The sequence below is a fragment of the Balaenoptera borealis genome (genome assembly GCF_965194805.1).
Source record: "Balaenoptera borealis genome assembly, chromosome: 5".
Lineage (NCBI taxonomy): Eukaryota > Metazoa > Chordata > Mammalia > Artiodactyla > Balaenopteridae > Balaenoptera > Balaenoptera borealis.
Window position 1 is genome coordinate 94,538,071 of NC_138862.1, and position 20,800 is coordinate 94,558,870.

Consider the following 20,800-nt stretch of genomic DNA (forward strand, 5'->3'; position numbering starts at 1 on the left):
CTCTTCATCAAGCAATGAGTCAGTAGGCAAGGTTTTTCACACTGTCATTAAGCTCAGACCCAACCAGAAAACTCTGACAAATGCTCAAATACTTAATGTGTACTGTGTCAGAGTACTGAATACTTTTTAAAAAACTATACTTAATTAACTGAAGTTTTTCAGTTTTTATCAAAATGTTTTCATGGAACATGCCCAGCCAGTCTCTGATGTTTTGGAGTGTTATGCTACTAGGCAAAAAGACTTTAGCAATAGGAAGTTATTGATGCCTCCATGCAATTAGAGTATTGATTTCGTCTTTTGCTATCATCTCTCCATACCCCATTATAATAGCACCTGATCCTTTTGAATTATATTAAATTTCTTTCTAACTACTACTACTACAACTACAAAAAATCAAATGCTATCCCTAAGTTACAACAGGATACAGGGTATTTCACTTAAAATACCCATCTCAAATTTTTCTTTTGTTAATAAGAAAATATTCCAGTGTGATATAAACATACAAGGGGAAGCATACACACACACACACACACACACACACACACACACACACACACACATATATATAATTGATGAGAGAAAGTAAGGTGATAACTTCCTCCAAAACTAACAGGCATTTCTCATACAATTTATCTGTAAACCAATGTAATAAGTGTTTGAAACAATAAAACACTTCAATTCATAGTCAGACACAGAAGAAAATCCCTTTGCAAAGTCCTAGAGGTTGAAGTCTAATTTTATCCTCACTTATCTGGTTTCTTAGTATCCATTTTGATAGAGAAGGGCTTTAGACTAAACCAACACCAAGGCCAAAACTAAAAAGAAATAATGTCGGTATCTCTGAGACTCTTATTCATTTCAAGGTAAATATTTGCCTAACAACCAGTGAAACTGTGGCTGCACTGATGGCTATTCTTAAACTAAAAACAGCGTTCAGGAAGACCACATCAACAGTCAGGGGATTTTGAGTTCGCCAAGATTGCAACAGAGCGTCCAAGAAACCTAAAGTTTACCAAGACCTCGCAGTCTTCTATCACTGGAAAAGGGGCACAAAACCCTTTGTAAGTTCCCTTCTACTGCTAGACCATATGGATGCCTAAGAAATAATGTGCTGCAGTTCTGTCTTGGGCCACGCTCACATAAAAATATGTTATCAGGACATGGGAACATATGATAGGTTACTGCCTCTTTTCTGAAATAAGAAGTGGCTCTCCCACTACCTGCTCTCTGTGGGGTGGGATGAGGGCAGAATTTGAAAACATATAAAGAAAGAAAGAGTTGCAAGACACAATTCAGGACAAAGAAAGTTGGGAATTTCCCATGAGCTTTATACAGCAGATAGAACCTCCTCTACCATGTTCATTACAGAGGAAACAAAGCTGCTCACTGGCTCTCTTAAGCTACTTAAATGTTGTAACCAGTTCCAACAGCTCTCGATGCCAGCAATCTACTCACCTTGTTCGCCGTATATTGTAGGGGGAAGATGATGCTGAGGAAAAAACTGAGGCGGCATATCTCCAGGTCCAGTAACAGGTGGGTAGTAAGCTGTGTGTGAGTTATGAATAAAATGCGGGTGGTGAGTCAGGTAGGGGGGTAGGTGATGGGTTGGAGACATGGCCGAGGGGTAGCTTGGGGGGTAGCACTCAGGAGACTGGGGTGTGACCACCACCCGGCGGACTCCAGTATTGTCTTCAATCACCTGAAGAAAACAGCAGAAAGAATGTAGTATGTATTATTAGTAAATATCCTGTGAATGTATATGGTATTTAATTACTTCCCTCCTTAACTTTAATCTTCTCTCCTCCATAGGAAAAAAAAAAAAAATTAGTGCATGTTGAATTCTGATTCTCTAATTCAACTAGTTCAATGAATTTTAGCTGGTGGTTTTCCAGAAAGAAGAGACTTTCTGGGCCACGTAAATACGCCTTAGAGGGCTGAGCTTCCACGTCTGCCCCGTAACACCCAACCCCATTCCTGCTTTAGCAAGCACAGTTCCATGACACTGGGGCTTTAGGAAACCAAGGTAACATTAACTTCAGAACCCATAATAGTACCTAAAGGCCATTTAATCTGGAACCAAGGTTGTGGATGAAATGAGGGATCCCAACCCTTCAAACACTTGAACAATCCTGAATCGAGGACACCTTTGCTCCCAAGATGTCCTGACGATGTACCGAATGTTGTGAAGGAGACATTACGACCGGGGACCTGCTGTGCGCAGAGTGAGCGAATCAACATTCTATCTATACTTTCTTCAAATGATTTTTTAAAAATTCAACCAAGAAAGGTAACATAAGGCAGTGCAAAGCCAATATTTATTGCCTCTGTGGCCAACTGCATGCTACCTGCTCTAGGAGCAAACAATTTTGTTGAGACACAAGATAAGAAAAAATACAACAGAAACCATAATCCAAAGGTAAAGCTGTGGGGTACAGAGAACAAGAGCATGAAATGGCAGAATCAGAGCAGGCTTTAGGGACCTCAAAGAACTGGTAGGGCTGGGACAGGTGAGAGCATGGCCCCTGCATTAGGGCCCTGCAAAGAAGGGGACAATGATGCCACAAGAGTAAACTCGGAAGCCGGAACCAGGCTTCCAAAGAGACCAGATGGCCTAATCTAGCTTAAGACAATCAGGTACATACATTAATAGGAAATTTTGTTTAAAAAAAAAAAAAACAAAACTGAAAATTAAACTTGTGTATTGAAATAGACTTCTCATTACATCTCAGGAGGCTGATTATAGGCCAAAATAAAATGACTTAATCATGTCTAAAGCATTCTAATAAAAAAATTATACTAAGCTTTGTTTTTTAAAATAGTGTTTGAGACAAAATGGCAAGTTTATCAACATTAGTCTGTACTTCAGTGAACAAGATAGGTTTAATTTTACTTAATAGCCATTAATCTTTATGTTAAGAAAAAAATCTTTATTAATGAACCTACTAATATAATAGCTTCAGAATTAACTACTATGTTAATAGTTTATTAATAAAGCAATATTAACTCCTTAAAATTAAGATTCTGAGTCATACTCCCTACTAAAGCTCAGGATGTAGCTTTTTACATATTCTTTATTAAATGTAACCTCTTCCCGGCCTTGGCAAGTTAATCACATTAGCCTCATTTAGGCTGCTAAGTTACAGGTATATGTTAAATGGTGCTTAAACCATGACACTAGAAATTCTAACGTATACACTAATAATTATCATCAAAGCATCTTCTGCTTTTTTTCTTTATCGAATTATAGTTGATTTGCAATGTTGTGTTAGTTTCTGTTGTACAGCAGTGATTCAGTTATACATATGCGCATATATGTATTCTTTCCATTATAGTTTATTACAGGATATTGAATATAGTTCCCAGTTCTATACAGTAGGACCTTGTTGTTTACCTATTTTAGATATAGCATTGGGTTGGCCAAGAAGTTCCTTTGGTTTTTAAGTAAAAATAAAAGACATTTTTCATTTTCACCAAGAACTTTATTGAACAACGTATTCACTGTTTTGTTTCACTACCTTCTGCCATTTTTCAGGCAACTTCATAATTCCATCTTCCCAAAACTTTTTATTTTTTGAGCAAAGAACTTTTCCAGGTGCCTTTTACAGTCTTCCAGGGAACTGAAATTTTTTCCATTAAGAGAATTTTGTAAAGACCGAAATAAATGGAAATCCGAAGGTGCAATGTCGGGTGAATACGGAGGATGAATCAGAACTTCCCAGCCAAGCTGTAACAGTTTTTGCCTGGTCATCAAAGAAACATGCAGTCTTGCATTATCCTGATGGAAGATTCTGCATTTTCTCTTGACTAATTCCAGATGCTTTTCATCAGGTGCTGCTTTCAGTTGGTCTATTTGGGAGCAGTTCTTATTGGAATTAATCCTTTGGTTCTCTGGAAGGACCTCATAATAGAGGACTCCCTTCCAATCCCACCATATATACAACATCCCCTTCTTTGGATGAAGACCGGCCTTTGGTGCGGTTGGTGGTGGCTCATTTCGCTTGCCCCACCATCTCTTCTGCTCCACATTATTGTACAGTATCCACTTTTCACTGCCTGTCACAATTTGTTTTAAAAACAGAACATTTTCGTTACGTTTCAGTAGAGAATCCCATGAGGAAATATGGTCAAGAAGGTTTTTTGCACTTAATTTATGTGGAACCCAAACATCAAGGCGATTCACATAGCCAAGCTGGTGCAAATGATTTTCAATGCTTGATTTAGATATTTTGAGTATGTCAGCTATTTCCTACGTGGTATAACGTTGATTGTTTTCAATTAATGTCTCTATTTGATCGATTTCAACTTCAACTGGTCTACCCGACAGTGGAACACCGTCCAGCGAGAAATCTCCAGCACGAAACTTCGCAAACCACTTTTGACACGTTCGATCAGTCACAGTACCTTCTCCATACACTGCACAAATTTTCTGCGTTTAAGTTGCATCTTTACCTTTCTTGAAATAATAAAGCATAATATGCTGACAATGTTGCTTTTTCTTCCATCTTCAATATTAAAATGGCTATGCAAAAATTCACCAATTTTGATAAGTTTTTTTTTTTTTAATGCACGCTGATATGACAGCCGTCACAATACAATCTAACATTATTTTGAATGAAGTTAAAGACAACTAAGTGCTACTCGAGCCAGCTTATGGGAAAACCGGACGAACTTTTTGGTCAACACAATAGTTTGTATCTGCTAATCCCAAAGCCCTAATTTATCCCTCCTCCACCACCCCCTCTTTCCCCTTTGGTAACCACAAGTTTGTTTTCTATGCCTGAGTCTGCTTCTGTTCTGTAAGTAAGTTTATTTGTATCCTATTTTAGATTTCACATATAAGAGATATCATGCGATATTTGTCTTTGTCTGGCTTACTTCACTTAGTATGATAATCTCTAGGTCCAGGCATGTTGCTGCAAATGGCATTATTTCAATCCTTTTTTCTGGGGGGGCTGACTAGTATTCCACTGTAATATATACCACATCATCTTTATCCATTCATCTGTCGATGGACATTTAGGTTGATTTCATGTTTTGGCTGCTGTATATAGTGCTACTATGAACACTGGGGCCCATGTATCTTTTCGAATTACAGTTTTCTCCAGATATATGCCCAGCAGTGGGATTGCTGGATCATATGGCAACTCTATTTTTAGTTTCTTAAGGAACCTCCATACTGTTTTCCATAGTGGCTGCACCAATTTACATTCCCACCAACCGTGTAGGAGGGTTCCCTTTTCTCCACACCCTCTCCAGCATTTGTTATTTAGACTTTTTAATGATGGCCATTCTGACCAGTGTGAGGTGATACCTCTTTGTAGTTTTGATTTGCATTTCTCTAACAATTAGTGATGTTGAACATCTTTTCATGTGCCTATTGGCCATCTGTATGTCTTCTTTGGAGAAATGTCTATTTAGGTCTTCTGCCCATTTTTTGATTGGGTTTTTGTTTGTTTTTTGTTGTTGTTATTGTTATTGAGTTGTATGAGCTGTGTGTATATTTTGGAAATCGAGCCCTTATAGGTTGCGTCATTTACAAATATTTTCTCCCCTTCCAGAGGTTGTCTTTTTGTTTTGTTTATGGTTTCCTTTGCTGTGCAAAAGCTTATAAGTTTGATTAGGTCCCATTTGTTTATTTCAAGCATCTTCTATCTTGTCTAACATGCAGAGCATGAATATGGTAGCACATTTTTTATAATTTTAGTATAAATATGGGTTTTTCTTACCATCTGATATAAACATGCATTATTCTATAGTGTCTTCTTTCCCTCCGCCCTACCACTAGCTATTAAGAAAAAAGTAAGGCATATTCCAGATGTCCCTCTTTCATACAACCTTCTTTCAATCCTGTGCTAGACAATGGAAGGGCCACAGAAGCAAAGTGTTTGTTTTCTAGAAGCTTACAACCTTCATTATTTCAGTCAACGTAAAACTTCCAGTGATCAAGCAGCTTATACAGACTTGACTGAGGTAGTACAAGAAGAACAGGGCTCTCACTAAATAAGAAGAACAACCCTGGGCTTGTAAACAGCGGTAGTTAACAATGAAGAGAAATCACTTTCATTTCATCATATAGTTTCTGACTTGTTAAAGTGCTTAAAAAAAAAAGTTGGGCAAAAAGCACTAACAAAAGTTAAGAATTCCAGTCAAGGGGAAAAAAAAAAAACAAAAATAAAAGAGATACAGAGCTGAAACATTATCTTTTTACTCCTACATTTTATAAGAATAAATATTTCCACTAATTACAAAAATTAATAAATCTGAAGTATAAATTACTATTCACCAAAAATGGATTTCCAGTTAGAGAACTAAGTAGCTTCTTGAAACCACAGACTGCCTGCATATATGAAAACTGTTTGATAGTCCCATGTTTAATTATCTTAAATTACTCTGTGTTATTTGTGAAAGAAGTCTATTTACATGTACATGTGTGATGGGGTACTTTTGGAAACCTGCTCCTTAGCCAATCAAAGCCTACCTTATGACTAAAAATATTTTTACGAAATGAAATATTCTGAAATAATCAGAAACAAAAATCAAAAAATTTGTACTGAGGGGCTTCCCTGGTGGCGCAGTGGTTGAGAGTCTGCCTGCCAGTGCAGGGGACACGGGTTCGAGCCCTGGTCTGGGAAGATCCCACATGCCGCGGAGCAACTAGGCCCGCGAACCACAACTACTGAGCCTGCGCGTCTGGAGCCTGTGCTCCGCAACAAGAGAGGCCGCGACAGTGAGAGGCCCGCGCACCACGATGAAGAGTGGCCCCCACTTGCCGCAACTAGAGAAAGCCCTCGCACAGAAACGAAGACCCAACTCAGCCATAAATAAATAAATAAATAAAATTAAAAAAAAAAAATTTGTACTGAGTATTTTGTTTATTGTTCTTCCATAACACAAACTGTAGCATATTTAATTGTCAAATGCAGTTTTGATCTATGTCTAAGGAAATTATGCCTATGATCCTCCAAAGAATAAGAAAGTCTGAGGAGCGATAATAATGCACAAAATAATAAGCAACTCAGGAAACGGTGGCAATAACATTCTTTGTTTAAAAAATACGGTTCATAAAGAAATATATTACTGTAGCAGAAGAATTCAGACATCAGAAAGAGTTCAGTCTAAAAATACTGAGACAATAAAAATGTGCCTTTAGTCTTCATAAATGACCATGGAAAAGACAATTCATTTCCTTTTGGGGTGAATGAAATTGGGACAATGTCCAGAGGCAGACAAATCACCTGTATTCAATTCAACAACTATTTCCTGATACATACTATGAGCCAAGCACTGGATATTCAAAAGTGGGGAAAAATTAGGTGGTAAACATTAAGATTTGTCTAGTTAGCCTAAAAATAAAGAGAAAAATTAGATTGAGTCCTAGTGAGTTCCATTCAGAAATCAGAACAAAGTACTGTTTTTTCAGAAATGAAAACCAAGTATTCTTCATCTAGATTTTTTTCTAGCCCTGTGACTCAACGGAACACTCACCTTCTCCAGAGAGCACAGATCCTTGGAAAACATCATTGTGCTAGGTCCTCAAGGTTGCCACCTGTTATGGACTGAATTATGTGTCCTCCTCCCTGCCCCGCACCAATTCATATATTTATGTCCTAACCCCCAGTACCTCAGCATGTGACTGTATTTGGAGATAGGGCCCTTAATGAAGTAATTATGGTAAAATGAGGTCATATGGGTGGGTCCTAATCAGACATGACTGATATCCATATAAGAAAAGGAAATTAGGACACAGACAGGCAGAGGGAAGACCACGTGAGGACAGCAAAGGAAGAAGGCCATCAACAAGCCAGTGAGAGAGGCCTTAAAAGAAACCAAACTGACAGCCTGAGGAACTGTGAGGAAATAATTTCTGTTGTTTAAGCCGCCCAGTCTGTGACACTTTGTTATGGTGGCCTTAGCAAATTAAAATGCCACCTATCAGAGCCTCCTATCTTAAGTTCTACCATTCTTGTCTGCTTAAAACAAAAACAAAAAACAAAGCAAACAAGCCCCCCCGCACCGCAAAAAACAAAAAAAAACCTCTCTTCAAAAAGTAATGCATTTATTCTCCTGGTCTAAAACCCAGCCACCTTCCTCTAGCTAAGGAAGAAAGCTTGATGGCAAACAGCAGCTAGTTTGAATCTTTATCATGTCCTTTTATTCTACTCGATAAGTATTTACTGAGGAACCTCTATGTGCCTAGTATCCTTTGTTATCCTGTGGCTTATACACATGGATGAGAGGCTAGAAAATGAGGCACAAAAGGTTAAACCGAGAGAATGTATGCCTTCCTTACACCAGTGTTTTTAGAAGTATGACCAAGAGAACCGTTAAAACAAAATGAGACAGCCTGGGGACAAGAGCAAGAGGGAGAGCTAATGGGAGCAGCAGGGAGGGAGAGGAGAAAGCAAGGCACAGCCAGTGCCTGTGGTCCGCCAGCTGCTTGTCACCTGTTATCTCATGTGACTTCCTTAACTACTGGAGAACTAGATATTAGCATCCCGTTGTACATGAGAAAACCAAGGCACAGCATGATTAAAACGTACAACTAGTTCAACTGCAGAACCAGATTTTCATTCTGGTCTATACTCCCAAGTTTTCATTATGTAAAGAATCATACAGGAGTTAGGTATGCTGCGAAATAAATATGTAAATAATGAACTGTTAGAAATAGGTTATTAAGAGATGTGAAAGGAGTCAAGATACAAACAATATTTATTGAATACCTGCTGCTCTGCTTTAATATCTTCTACCTGAAATAAGGCAACAACATGTTAAGGTCCTGGAACAGTAACTGATACATAATAGATAAACCTTACCTAGCAATTACTACTATTAATATTACCACCTCACTAAATCTTCCCAACAACCCTGGGAGGCAAATACAATTATCCCCATTTGAGAGAGAAAAGGAATGAAGCTCAGTAAAGTTAAGCTAATGCACACAAGGTCAGAGAGCTATGGGGGGAAGTGGTGGGGGAGGGAGGTGGGGTGCAATTTTGAGTCCAAGAACTAAAATGGACATCTTAAAAACACTTATGTTTTGATGATCCTTTCTCGTGGTTAACAGAGAAGGTAGTTCTTCTCCTTACTGAACTGAAATGCTCCACAGGAATTTTAACAAACTCCTCAGTTCCTAAAACTCTCTCCTTCTACGTCTTCTGGGCTGCAAACAACAAGAATCAAAAGAGCTTCAATGGTAGGAGGCAAAAGAAAAATTTTAACAGGCTGCCCCAATGGCCAGTGATGACCCCAGATGCGGGCAGAACAGACTGCATGTGGACACACGTGAGCCCGCGTGCATGCAGGTAGCGTGCAAATCTGGATTACCTGAGTGAGCTGCTGCACACAGAAAACTGGGACCTAATGTGTTTGTGAAAGTTGGGCTCAGACTCACTTCCTAACTGTGGCCCACATACTTAAAAGAGGGCTCCCAGGCCATTCTGGTAAGGGAAGAAGTCTCAGCTAAAACTGAGCAGTGAACAAGGAGAAGAAAAGGCTGGGCAACATGAAACAGCTGCATGGACAGAGGGACGGGCAGGCAAACAGCCCAGGCTTCTGCCAGCCAGACTGCTGCTCACCTCTCCACCAGCATCTCTGTCCTGTAACGCAGATGACAGATCTGTCTCTCCCACCAACTCCAAGTCCCTCAACACACCCGGGCACACAGGAGGCTCTCAATATATGTTAGCTAACCAACAAATGAATGAAAAAGCAAGCAAAAAAAAAAAAAAAATTTCTCTCTTAGATTTGATGTCTAGCAACAAGTTATTAACACATTCTTTATCAAATTCAACCCACCCCATAACTCAGGTATATATCTGAGTTTAGACATCATACTCTAAAGTTTCAGATAATCTAAACTAAATTAATTCCAGATCTGTTATCCCTGACACTCTTATTTTAAATAAGTATGATTTTACTATAAGAAAGACACACAAAATTTACACATTTCCTATATAAGTTCTACTTCAAATCCAAATGCAGCTGAGTGATTTTACTTTATTCATCACCAACCAGGAATAAAAAAGCATTATTTCTCACCTTTCCTTTCTGCACTGACTCCTCACTCTGCATTTTCTAATATAGTAAACAATACAAAAGAGGAAAAGCAAGTTTGTCCTTCATGGAGGGTAGAGACTTAAAACATATGGACTCTACTTTCCCCAGCCCAACCCCCTTTTTGCTGCTATGGATGGATGAAACTCCTACCACCATCACCAAGTACCTTAGAAGAAAGAGAAAATTAGGATAAAGGAATATTCAAAGGGCAACCAAAGAATTACAGGAGCCAAGTAGTGATTCTATTTTACAGATGAAGTTAAGTTACTTGACTTAAAAACGTGGCAGAATTCAATGTATTTCTCAAATCTCCTGACTTACTTTTCTGTCTTTTCGAATTTAATAATCACAACTGTGGCTGAAAACATCAAATGTTACTTCTCAATCTCCTTTCTCTTCACATCTGTTACAGCCCAACACTGATGAAATACTATCTGCTCTTTCCAGTGTAACATTATCATGAATGTTCTGAGACAATAAACCCCCTAGGTTTAGGACCAGCTCCTCTTGCCACATAGCATGGTTATTTTTGCAGCAGAATGGAAAAATAAATTATTGGTGATATTTCTGGGTTTCTAAAAGCCCTTTATATAGTATCAAAGGATTATCCTGCAGAGTAGTTGCAGATTGATAATCAACATCCTCTCTGAATCAAGAAAAAAAAAGTTCCTTGAAAATTCCAGCTACTTTTCTGAAACAGTTCTTGCCAATGATTAAGTAAACAACTAATTTCATATGCTTCACAGGTAACCAAACTTAAGGATTTAAGTAATAAGGTGATTCATGAATGAAGAAAAATTCCCCAAACATTTTACCCACACACTCATTTATACCTAGAAACCTTAAATTTTCCATTGGTGCACAATTTTTGATGCACATGCCAACTTCAGGCAATGGCTAAGGTACAGAGTGACAGGGGAACTGTTAGATCCAGATAACAAATCTGAGGTTGCTGAATGGGGAATCACAAGTTGAAGGTATTGATACGGCACTTGTCTTCAGTAGTTTAGAGCATGAATCTTACAGACAAGCTTGTACAGAGGTGACCATACGACCCAGCAATCCCACTACTGGGCGTATACCCTGAGAAAACCATAATTCAAAAAGAGTCATGTACCACAATATTCATTGCAGCGCTATTTACAACAGCCAGGACATGGAAGCAACCTAAGTGTCCATCGACAGACGAATGGATAAAGAAGATATAGCACATATATACAATGGAATATTACTCAGCCATAAAAAAGAAATGAAATTGAGTTATTTGTAATGAGGTGGATGGAGTTAGAGTCTGTCATACAGAGTGAAGGGAGTCAGAAAGAGAAAAACAAATACCGTATGCTAACACATATATATGGAATCTAAAAAAAAAAAAAAAAAAAAGGTCCTGAAGAACCTAGGGGCAGGACAGGAATAAAGACACAGATGTAGAGAATGGACTTGAGGACATGGGGAGGGGGAAGGGTAAGCTGGGACGAAATGAGAGAGTGGCATGGACATATATTTACTACCAAATGTAAAATAGATAGCTAGTGGGAAGCAGCCGCATAGCACAGGGAGATCGGTGCTTTGTGACCACCTAGAGGGGTGGGATAGGGAGGGTGGGAGGGAGGGAGATGCAAGAGGGAAGAGATATGGGGACATATGTATATGTATAACTGATTCACTTTGTTATAAAGCAGAAACTAACACACCATTGTAAAGCAATTATACTCCAATAAAGATGTTAAAAAATAAATAAATAAAAAGAGGTGACCAATATAAGGAGATACCCTCATAAATGGCAAGCCTCACTCTGGTGGCTTTATATGTACTAACACTTTTATACACAGAAAAACCACTCACACTTACATAAATCTTTAATCTGGAAAAAGGAGCACAACTAGGGCATATATAAATCAAATCAACTTTTAGTACTTTACTAAACAGACAGGGCTCTTTCCAGGTGACTGTCGAGTGATTTATAACTAAAACCACTGAAGGCTGGAGAGGAGTATGGAAACAAGTACATCTTCTGTGGTATCTCTTTTAATCCAACTTCTTCAGTAAAGTATGTAATGCTATATAGCTGAGGGGACATTAAGAAGGAAGCCCAGCAAGGTTTGAGACACATCTTATGAACCACAGAACTGGTGTTGGGTCCTCAGCTGGTGCCAGCTCCATTACCATATCTTGGCTACCCTAGCTTGAGGGGCAGTTGCCCCCAACTTGAGGGACAGAGAGGCCCTATTTAGAGACAGCTAAGCAACTTAATAACGTATAAAGTGCTCGCATAATAAGTCACATAAGTCGCATAATACTCAGAAGATCCTCTAACATAGGCAACATCATAGTCCTAAATTCTGGATTACGAATCTTCAGGAGCAATTAAGTAATTAACCTAAGGCCAGCTAAATGGGTGACAAGATTCATACCCAAGTACTCTCACTAGAAATTCTGTGCCTTTTGTCATATTTTATTGTATATTACCAACCTAAATACCAAAAAGAACCACATTTGAAGATCAAAAATCAAATCTAGTACTCCCCAGTATCTGTACGGAGCATGAGAACATTGGACAAGTGAAAAGAGTTACATCCATAGAGTTTCAATTAATAAAATGGACCAAACAATTATTTCAGACTAGATGGAAATGCTGTTTTAAGGAACAGAATATTTGTTAGAAGATAAACAGTAAGTAGCAATCTGATGGTTTAATTTGTGCCAAACTGAGCTGCCTTTAAGATATTAATAATAAACAACAAGGTCCTACTGTATAGCACAGGGAACTATATTCAATATCCTGAGATAAATCATAATGGAAAAGAATGTTTTAAAAATGTATATATATAGGTATAACGGAATCACTCTGCTGTACAGCAGAGATTAACACAACATTGTAAGTCAACTGTTCTTCAATTTTTAAAAAAGATATTCATAAAGCTATTAACAGCAGGAATCAACGAGAATAACTGTTCCTGTTCCTCCAGCATCTCTCCATTGACCAGCACAGAAGACACAGCCAATAACATCTTTTCAGTCCAGCTTCTCAGACACATTTACATCCATGGAAACACAGGCAGGTTGTTCTAGACTGTGTCTATGAATTTTATATTTTACACTTAAAAATGCTCATCAGTCTGGCAGTGGGTTCCATGGCACGAGAAAGGATTAAGAATCTGTGCTGTTGATAATCAGATATTTATTACAAAGCAAAACAACTGTAAGTCCAAGTTTGTAAATCTGATGAGTTTCAAGGAGTGTGTAGGAATATAACCACTTAACCTTGTTTAAGTTTTGTGCCCAAAGGTTGTGCAAATGTGATTTTCTAAGAAAAGTTGTTACACATGACAAAAGTGGGTTACTAATTTAGAAAGACAGACTACAATAATTGTGTGATAAAATCATATATAATGTAATGTGCATAATTGAATCCTTATCAATGATTCAGAAGTCATTTCCAGATGTGACATCTTCTCAGTATTATTACTATGAAAATCAACTATCAAATCAACTATCATTTTTCTGTAGAAGTGAAGAATAGCATTCTACTCAATAGAATGCTAAATCCCAAAAAAGTGTGCCCCACTGTTTTGGTGATGATTGCTTATGGAAACTTACTTATATTCTCTCTTGGTCTCCTTCTTAAGGAGCAGTATGAACAGTACAGGAGAATCCTCTAATTTTAGATTAGAAAAGAACCTCAGAGATCCTCAAACACTTTCCTTTGCCCTCCTCCCTCCACAAGATAAAAATGACTCCAAAAGTCAGCCAAATTTTGATAAATGCCTAGTATGTACTTGACACCTTTCAAGGAACTAGAGATACAGTGATGAACAGGACACATATTTCACCCTGCTAATCCTGTGTTCTATTAGGTCACAATGCCAGGATCGTAGAAACAAAGGAAAGAAATCCAAGAGGAAATGCAGAACAGGGAGACAGAGGACTCAGAAAGAGAAAACTTGCACAATGCTTTGAGGGGGGGGGGGGTACATCTCTTTAATTTAGCATCGCCAACCTTGTCTGTAATCGCTCCTCGGACAAAATAAGCCATAAAATGGAAAATAAAGTTATTGTAAATCTGATGATGATAGAAACAAAAACAGAATGGGTACGTAAGTCCTCCGCTCTTTTCCACAGAAGCTCCCAACACCCATGTACACACTGTGTGCACACACACTGTTCACTGCGAAATATCTTCCTAACTTCCTATAGAAAAGTCCATTTTTCCAGAGGATTTAAAGTTTTGAAAGAGATTCCAATTTTCTTATTATTGGCCGCCAAATGGGTCTGACTCTTGGTCTACCCAGGCACAGGGCAATGCCCCATGTTCCTTCCTGCTCATCATTTTTACAACGTTGAAGGTGAAGCACAGCATTAGTTTAACACCAGGTTGTAAATAATTACCAAAGGAAAGCAGTTGAGGCTAATGCTCATAGCTCAGCCGACTTGGCTGAACAAAATGGAGAAAAGCATTCCATGGCTTCCACCTAACAGGCCCCATTGTTTCTCCACAGGGCTCTGATTTCTGGCCAACTCTTAAAACAAGCCTCACTGGAGAATGATCAACCAAACCAAAATTTAAACGTGTTTTTAAATAGATTTCTTGTCTCTCCCCGGTCAAGAGAAATGGAATATAATTATTATTATATTATTAAATATTATAAATATTATTATATTATAATTATTATTAATGGAATATAATTTCAACAGGTATTTACCCATTAACTAATCCCCAAAACAATGGAATGGGTTAAAGCGTGTACTTCTGCTATAACAACAGCAACACTTATTTTGACTACTCTTTGAAGTTTTTAGGTTACATCAATTAACCTGGAAAAAGAAGAGTGGTTTCTCAAATGATGGAACATTAATTTGGATGTTTCACTTTGTCTCTTCATATGCTTTTTAAATCTGGGGGTCTACATGAAACCTTTCCCTGTAACTTTTGAAAATGTTTCATAAATTACTATGGAAGCATGGAACATAAAACTCAAGGCATCTGCTTAAGAAATTTTTATATATAAATTCTTCAAAAGTTAATGATGAGGTTAAAAAAATTTAAGAAAAACCAGGGAAGTATACAATGAAAGGAAAAATTTGCTTCATATGGCATGATCTCAATATGTATTGAGGAAGGCAAATTCTGCCAAACTTTCACTGAAATTGTTCTAACAGGCTTCTTCATTCTAATAGCTACCACTTAGTGAATGCCACTGTGGACTACACACCTGACATAGCATTTCTCTTAATTCTTCCCTCTGCCACATCGGGTAGGCATTCACCTATGTGGCAAAAGAGTTTGTAAAAGCTACACGGAAGTAGCCATGGTGGAATACGAAGGCAGGCCTTTTCAAGTAATGTCCATGTTCTTCCTAGCTCGCCCTCTTTTCCCATAGCTTCAACCCTAATCGCACTAATAAATGCTTTTACATAATGGAAATAATGGTGATAAGTGGATAAGGCTAAATTAAATTCCCTCTCACCTAAATCCACTTTCTCACAGGTGGAAAAAAAAAAAACAAAAAAAACTTAGCCTGCATTTTCTCTCAAGTTGAAAATGTCAGATCACATTTTCCTCAAACCTCCCCCAGCCTCCCACCAAAAAGTAAAGCACAAAACACACACTCACACTGCAACAAAGAAAAGCTTACTATCTCAGATAAGATTCCACTGTTCTCCTGCCCCAGTCCACACTATCTCTATAGCCCACAGGGTCAGTCCTTCCCAACCTAAGAAAACACAGGCTGTGCTGTTGACTGTGCGTCAGAGCAGAGCTGTCTCAACTCCACATGTTTGTCTTTCTATAAGATCATCTGCTCATTACTGACACTGGTATTTTGTCAACTTGATCAAGTTTATCAATTTATCTTTAAAGCACTTTTAAAAAAAATTTATTTATTATGTTTGTTTATTTATTTTTGGCTGTGTTGGGTCTTTGTTGCTGCGCGTGGTCTTTCTCTAGTTGTGGCGAGCAGGAGCTACTCTTCGTTGCAGTGCGTGGGTTTCTCGTTACAGTGGCTTCTCTCATTGTTGAGCATGGGCTCTAGGCACGTGGGCTTCAGTAGTTGCAGCACATGGGCTCAGTAGTTGTGGCTCACGGGCTCTAGAGCACAGGCTCAGTAGTTGTGACGCACGGGCTTAGTTGCTCCGTGGCATGTGGGATCTTCCCAGACCAGGGATTGAACCCTTGTCTGCTGCACTGGCAGGCAGATTCTCAACCACTGTACCACCAGGGAAGCCCTTTAAAGCACTTTTAGCTACTGAAGTATGGAATGAATGCTACAACCAAGAAATTCCCCATTGACTCAGTTTAGAGTGACTACTGTAATGTCTTTAATCATTTACTTACCTCTCTCTTCAATTTTCTTACAATAATGTACCATCTCATATATGAGTAGCTGGGGTTTAAGTATTAGAGATGCACAAGTAGACACACCACACACCCACACTCACACTGTCAAAAAGCAATGTAACATGAAGCAAATACAGTTAATCCTTGAACAAGGTGGGCGTTAGGGGCACCGACCCGCCTCATAGTCAGAAGTCCACAAATAACTTATAATCAGCTCTCCTTATCTGTAGCTCCTCATCCATGGCATCAACCAACCATGGATCGTGTAGTACTGAGGATTTAGTACTGAAAAAAATCCACATATAAGTGGACCTGCACAGTTTCAACTCATGTTCTTCACGGGTCAAATGTATATCCATCAAAGTAGGCTCTGTCACTGACTTAGAGACCACATCATAGTGGGGAAAAGGTCAGTGAGTTCAGAAATGCCTGGGTTGCAATCCTGGTTCAACTCAGGGCCTTAGCTCCCTTGTATGTAAAGTTAGGATGGTGAAAACTAGAAACGTAAATAAGGCATTTAGCAGAGTGCACAGCATACACAGTAGTTATTACCACCATCAACACAGGCACCAAGACAGGCTGGGCCATTTTTCCCAGCTGTGCCACTGTTTGCTGATTAATAATTAGGACTAGTCACTATCTTTCCCTCCCCCCTCTTTTGTAATAGCTTTATTGAGGTGTAATTTACATACCACAAAATCCATTCTTTTAAAGTGTGTGATTCAGTTGGTTTTTAGTATATTCAGGGTTGAGTGACCACTACCACTATTTATTTCCAGAACACTGTCATCACCCCAAAAAGAATACCATACCCATTAGCAGCAACTCCCTAATACTCTCTCCCTCAGCCCCTGGCAACAACTAATATGTTATCAGTGTCTATGGATTTGCCTATTCTGAACATTATATATAAATGGCGTGATACTGTATATGGCTTTTGTGTCTGGCTTCTTTCACTTAGCACAATATTTTCAAGGTTCATCCACTTTTTAGCATGTGTAAGTACTTCATTACTTCTTATGGCTGAATAATAGTCCATTTTATGGCTATATCACAACATGTTTATCCATTCATAAGCTGATGGACATTTGGGTTGTTTCCACATTGGGGTTATTATGAATAGTACTGCTATGAATATTCATGTACAAGCTTTTTTGTGTATAAACATATGTTTTCTCTCCTCTTGGGTATTTACCCAGGAGTGGAACAGCAGAGTCACATAGTAACTCTATATTTAACCATTTGAGGAAATGCCAGACTATCTTCCAAAGCAGCTGTACCATTTTACATTACCACAGGCAGTGTATGAGGGTTCCAATTGTTCCACATCCTTGCCAACACTTGTTCCTACTTGTCTCTTTGACTAAAGCCATCCTAGTGTGTGTGAAGTATATTGCACTGTGGTTTTGATTTCATTTCCCTGATGGTTAAATGATGTTCACCATCTTTTCATGTACTATTTGGCCATTTGTACATTGTTTTTGGAGAATGTCTATTCTGATCCTTTGCCCATATTTAAACTGGGTTTTTTGTCTTTTTATTCTTGAGCTGTTAAGATTTCCTTATATATTCTAGATACAAGTCCCTTCTAAAATATATGATTTGCATATATTTTCTCCCAATCTATGAGTTCTCTTTTCATTTTGTCGATGGTAACCTTGGAAGCACAAAAAGTTGTAATTTGGATGAAGTCAAATTTATCTGTTTTCTTCTTTTGCTGCTTGTGCTTTTGGTGTCATATCTAAGATTCCATTGCCTAATCCAAGGTTACAAAATTATACTCCTAGAGTTATACAGTTTTAGCTCTTACATATATGATCCATTTTGAGTTAATTTTTGTATATGGTGTGAGGTAGAGGTCCAACTTCATTCTGTTGCATCTGGGTAACCAGTCGTCAATGCACTATTTGTTGAAGAGACTACTCCTTCCTCTACTGAACTATCTTGGCACTCCTCTCTCTTAAATCCACATTCAGAGCATTTCATTCCTTGCAGGTATACATCACTCTGACCTTGCCAATTTTCCAGCTATCAGGCGTATTACTACTCTACTTGAACCTGCAAATCTTTGAACCAAACCTATGAATCTATCCTGTATTTACTTTATTTCAGGTTGGCGAATCACTTACATTTAAAAGCACTTATCAAGTACCTACTATGTACCAGGCAGTATTCTAAATTCTCAGATATAATCCCAATGAAGCATTAAGATTCTTGAGGATGGTTATAAAATGTATTGTGTTTCATGACAGAGATGGGGACAAAGTACCAAAGATGCTGGAAAAAAACAAAAAACAAAAACAAAAACAACCATCTCTGTGTTAGAGGTTCTAAAGTGGTCACATTGAGGAGGGGTATTTGAGTAGAAGAATTATTGAACTGTCAGACAAAGAAGGGCTCTAGAGTTCTCCAAGAAGAGAGAAATAATGGGCACAAAAGTATGAAGTTGAGAAAAAGCCAGGGGACAGAGGTTTAAGGTGGTAGCAATGTGGGGCAACAGGAAAAGGTGACTCTCAAAAGGAGGACAGGGTTGAATATTAAGAATCCATATACTACAACAGAGACCTTTAACTGTACCGCTACGCAATGTACACCCAACTCTAGATCTGAACAAGGAAGCCACATGTATTTGAGGAAAACAACTGTGGGGTTGAGGTGTAGACTGTACTGCATAGGGACAGACTAGTATTGGGCATTCTCACGTATGTCTAGCCAGGAGGGGGATTTTTTTTTAAGTGATTATTTCTTCCCACAACTGCATAGCAAAAATGTATTTTGCTCCCTCACAAGTCTCCTAAGACATTTTGTACTTGGTTCCAACCTTCTCCATTCCTTTCAAGTGTGTATACGGTCAGCCTTAAAGAAGATGTTGTACCTCTTCAGGTTCTCAATTTTCTTCATTATAATTATCACTTTTACTTAAGACACTTCACTGTCAAATATCATTAAAGTTATAATGCTACCACTGAAGGCTATTTAACTCTGGGCCCATCTTCTGAGCAGAGAGCCCAGTCTAAAAAGAGTTGAATATGTGCCTTACAGACTGCTTCTTGTTCTTTTTCAATTCGGAATCCAAATTATTCCATTTTTACTATTCTTCAAATATCTCCTAGCACTTTCTGCCATAATTCTGAGTTCAGAAAGTGTTTCACTATGCTTCCATCATCAGCTTTATGAAAGTAAGTTTACAGTTCTGCTTTTCCTCTTTCTACTTAGATTTTCTATAGAAGTTTTTCAGAATCAGAAATACACCACGGTCTAAAAGTTTCTATGTTTCCTAGGAATCCTAATAAATGTTTGGCAGTTAATACAATCACAGCAACACCACTAGCAAGAAAAAGCACATTACAGCTTCTCTCCACTAGAATGTTCAATTTTTAACTGGTATTCCTTAAATGGGCATTTAGCATAAAAGGAGGTGTTATTTCAGCCATCACAATGGTGGGAACTGTACTCTGGTTCAAGGGAATGAAACACTTCCTCAAATAAATGAGTGGTAGACATAATGGAATTCTACATTCCTTGTTCTTTTCTGTTAATTGACTGGTGACGTGAATGTGATCCACCATCGTGTGTCCTGGCTGGAAGGGCTTGCTCTGCACCCTTTTCTCCTTCAGTTATCCTTATTTACAAAGACTTGTGTAAAACAAGTCATTTACTTGCAACAGGGGGAAGATGGGCCAACGTTCTGGCTCCTCCAAAAAAAAAAAAGATGTCAAACTGGCTCACATAAAAGAAGTAGGGATGGAAAAAATGAAATTATAGTGGCTGCACTATGGCTTAGACAGTGAAGAAATGGATAAGTTTTTACATCAGAGAAGGATAAATCTTTGATTCCTGCCTGCACTTCAGCAATTTTCCTATGCAGCTGCCAATTTTTTCACCCCAGCAAAATCACTGAAAATGAAAATTACAGATTTTTAAACCATTTTAAAAGCAGACAGAGAGAGAAAGAAAAAAAAATCTGGAAGACTATAATCCAAAAAATGTTAACACAAAGATTATTGTCTTCTGTGGGTAGTAAAATTACAAATATTTTCTTTTTTTCTACTCTTCTGCCTTCTCAGATTTTTTCCATTGAATATAAGATGCCATTATAATCAGAAAAGTACAATAGTGGCAGAAAGAGAGAAAAACAGTTGGTTAGTTAGGTATTTGGGGAGGAAATAGTGCAGGGAGAGTTCAAGTTGTCTTAGGAGCTGAGGACAAAAAACAAAAGTATATACAGATGCCCATGTTCCAGGCATCCTGAAGACTTTAAACCTTATCCAGGAATAGGAGTACAACTTTATCCTTTAACTTTTTTTTTTTTTAATCTTTCCAACACACCTATGAAATTGCTGCTACTGCTTTTTTCTTTTTTTCTTTTTTTTTTGGGGGGGCCGAACTGAGAGGCTTGTGGGATCT

General features: G+C 38.2%; 1 protein-coding gene across 4 annotated transcripts in view; it reads right to left on the reverse strand.

Annotated features, from left to right (window-relative positions):
* Window positions 1-20,800, reverse strand: part of FNDC3B (fibronectin type III domain containing 3B) — a 350,826-nt gene that overhangs the window by 142,836 nt on the left and 187,190 nt on the right. For all 4 annotated transcript variants that reach the window (XM_082393898.1, XM_082393896.1, XM_082393895.1 and 1 more), the window contains one exon: window positions 1,456-1,699. In XM_082393898.1, the coding sequence (XP_082250024.1) occupies window positions 1,456-1,699 (244 nt within the window). The remainder of the gene's footprint in view (window positions 1-1,455; window positions 1,700-20,800) is intronic.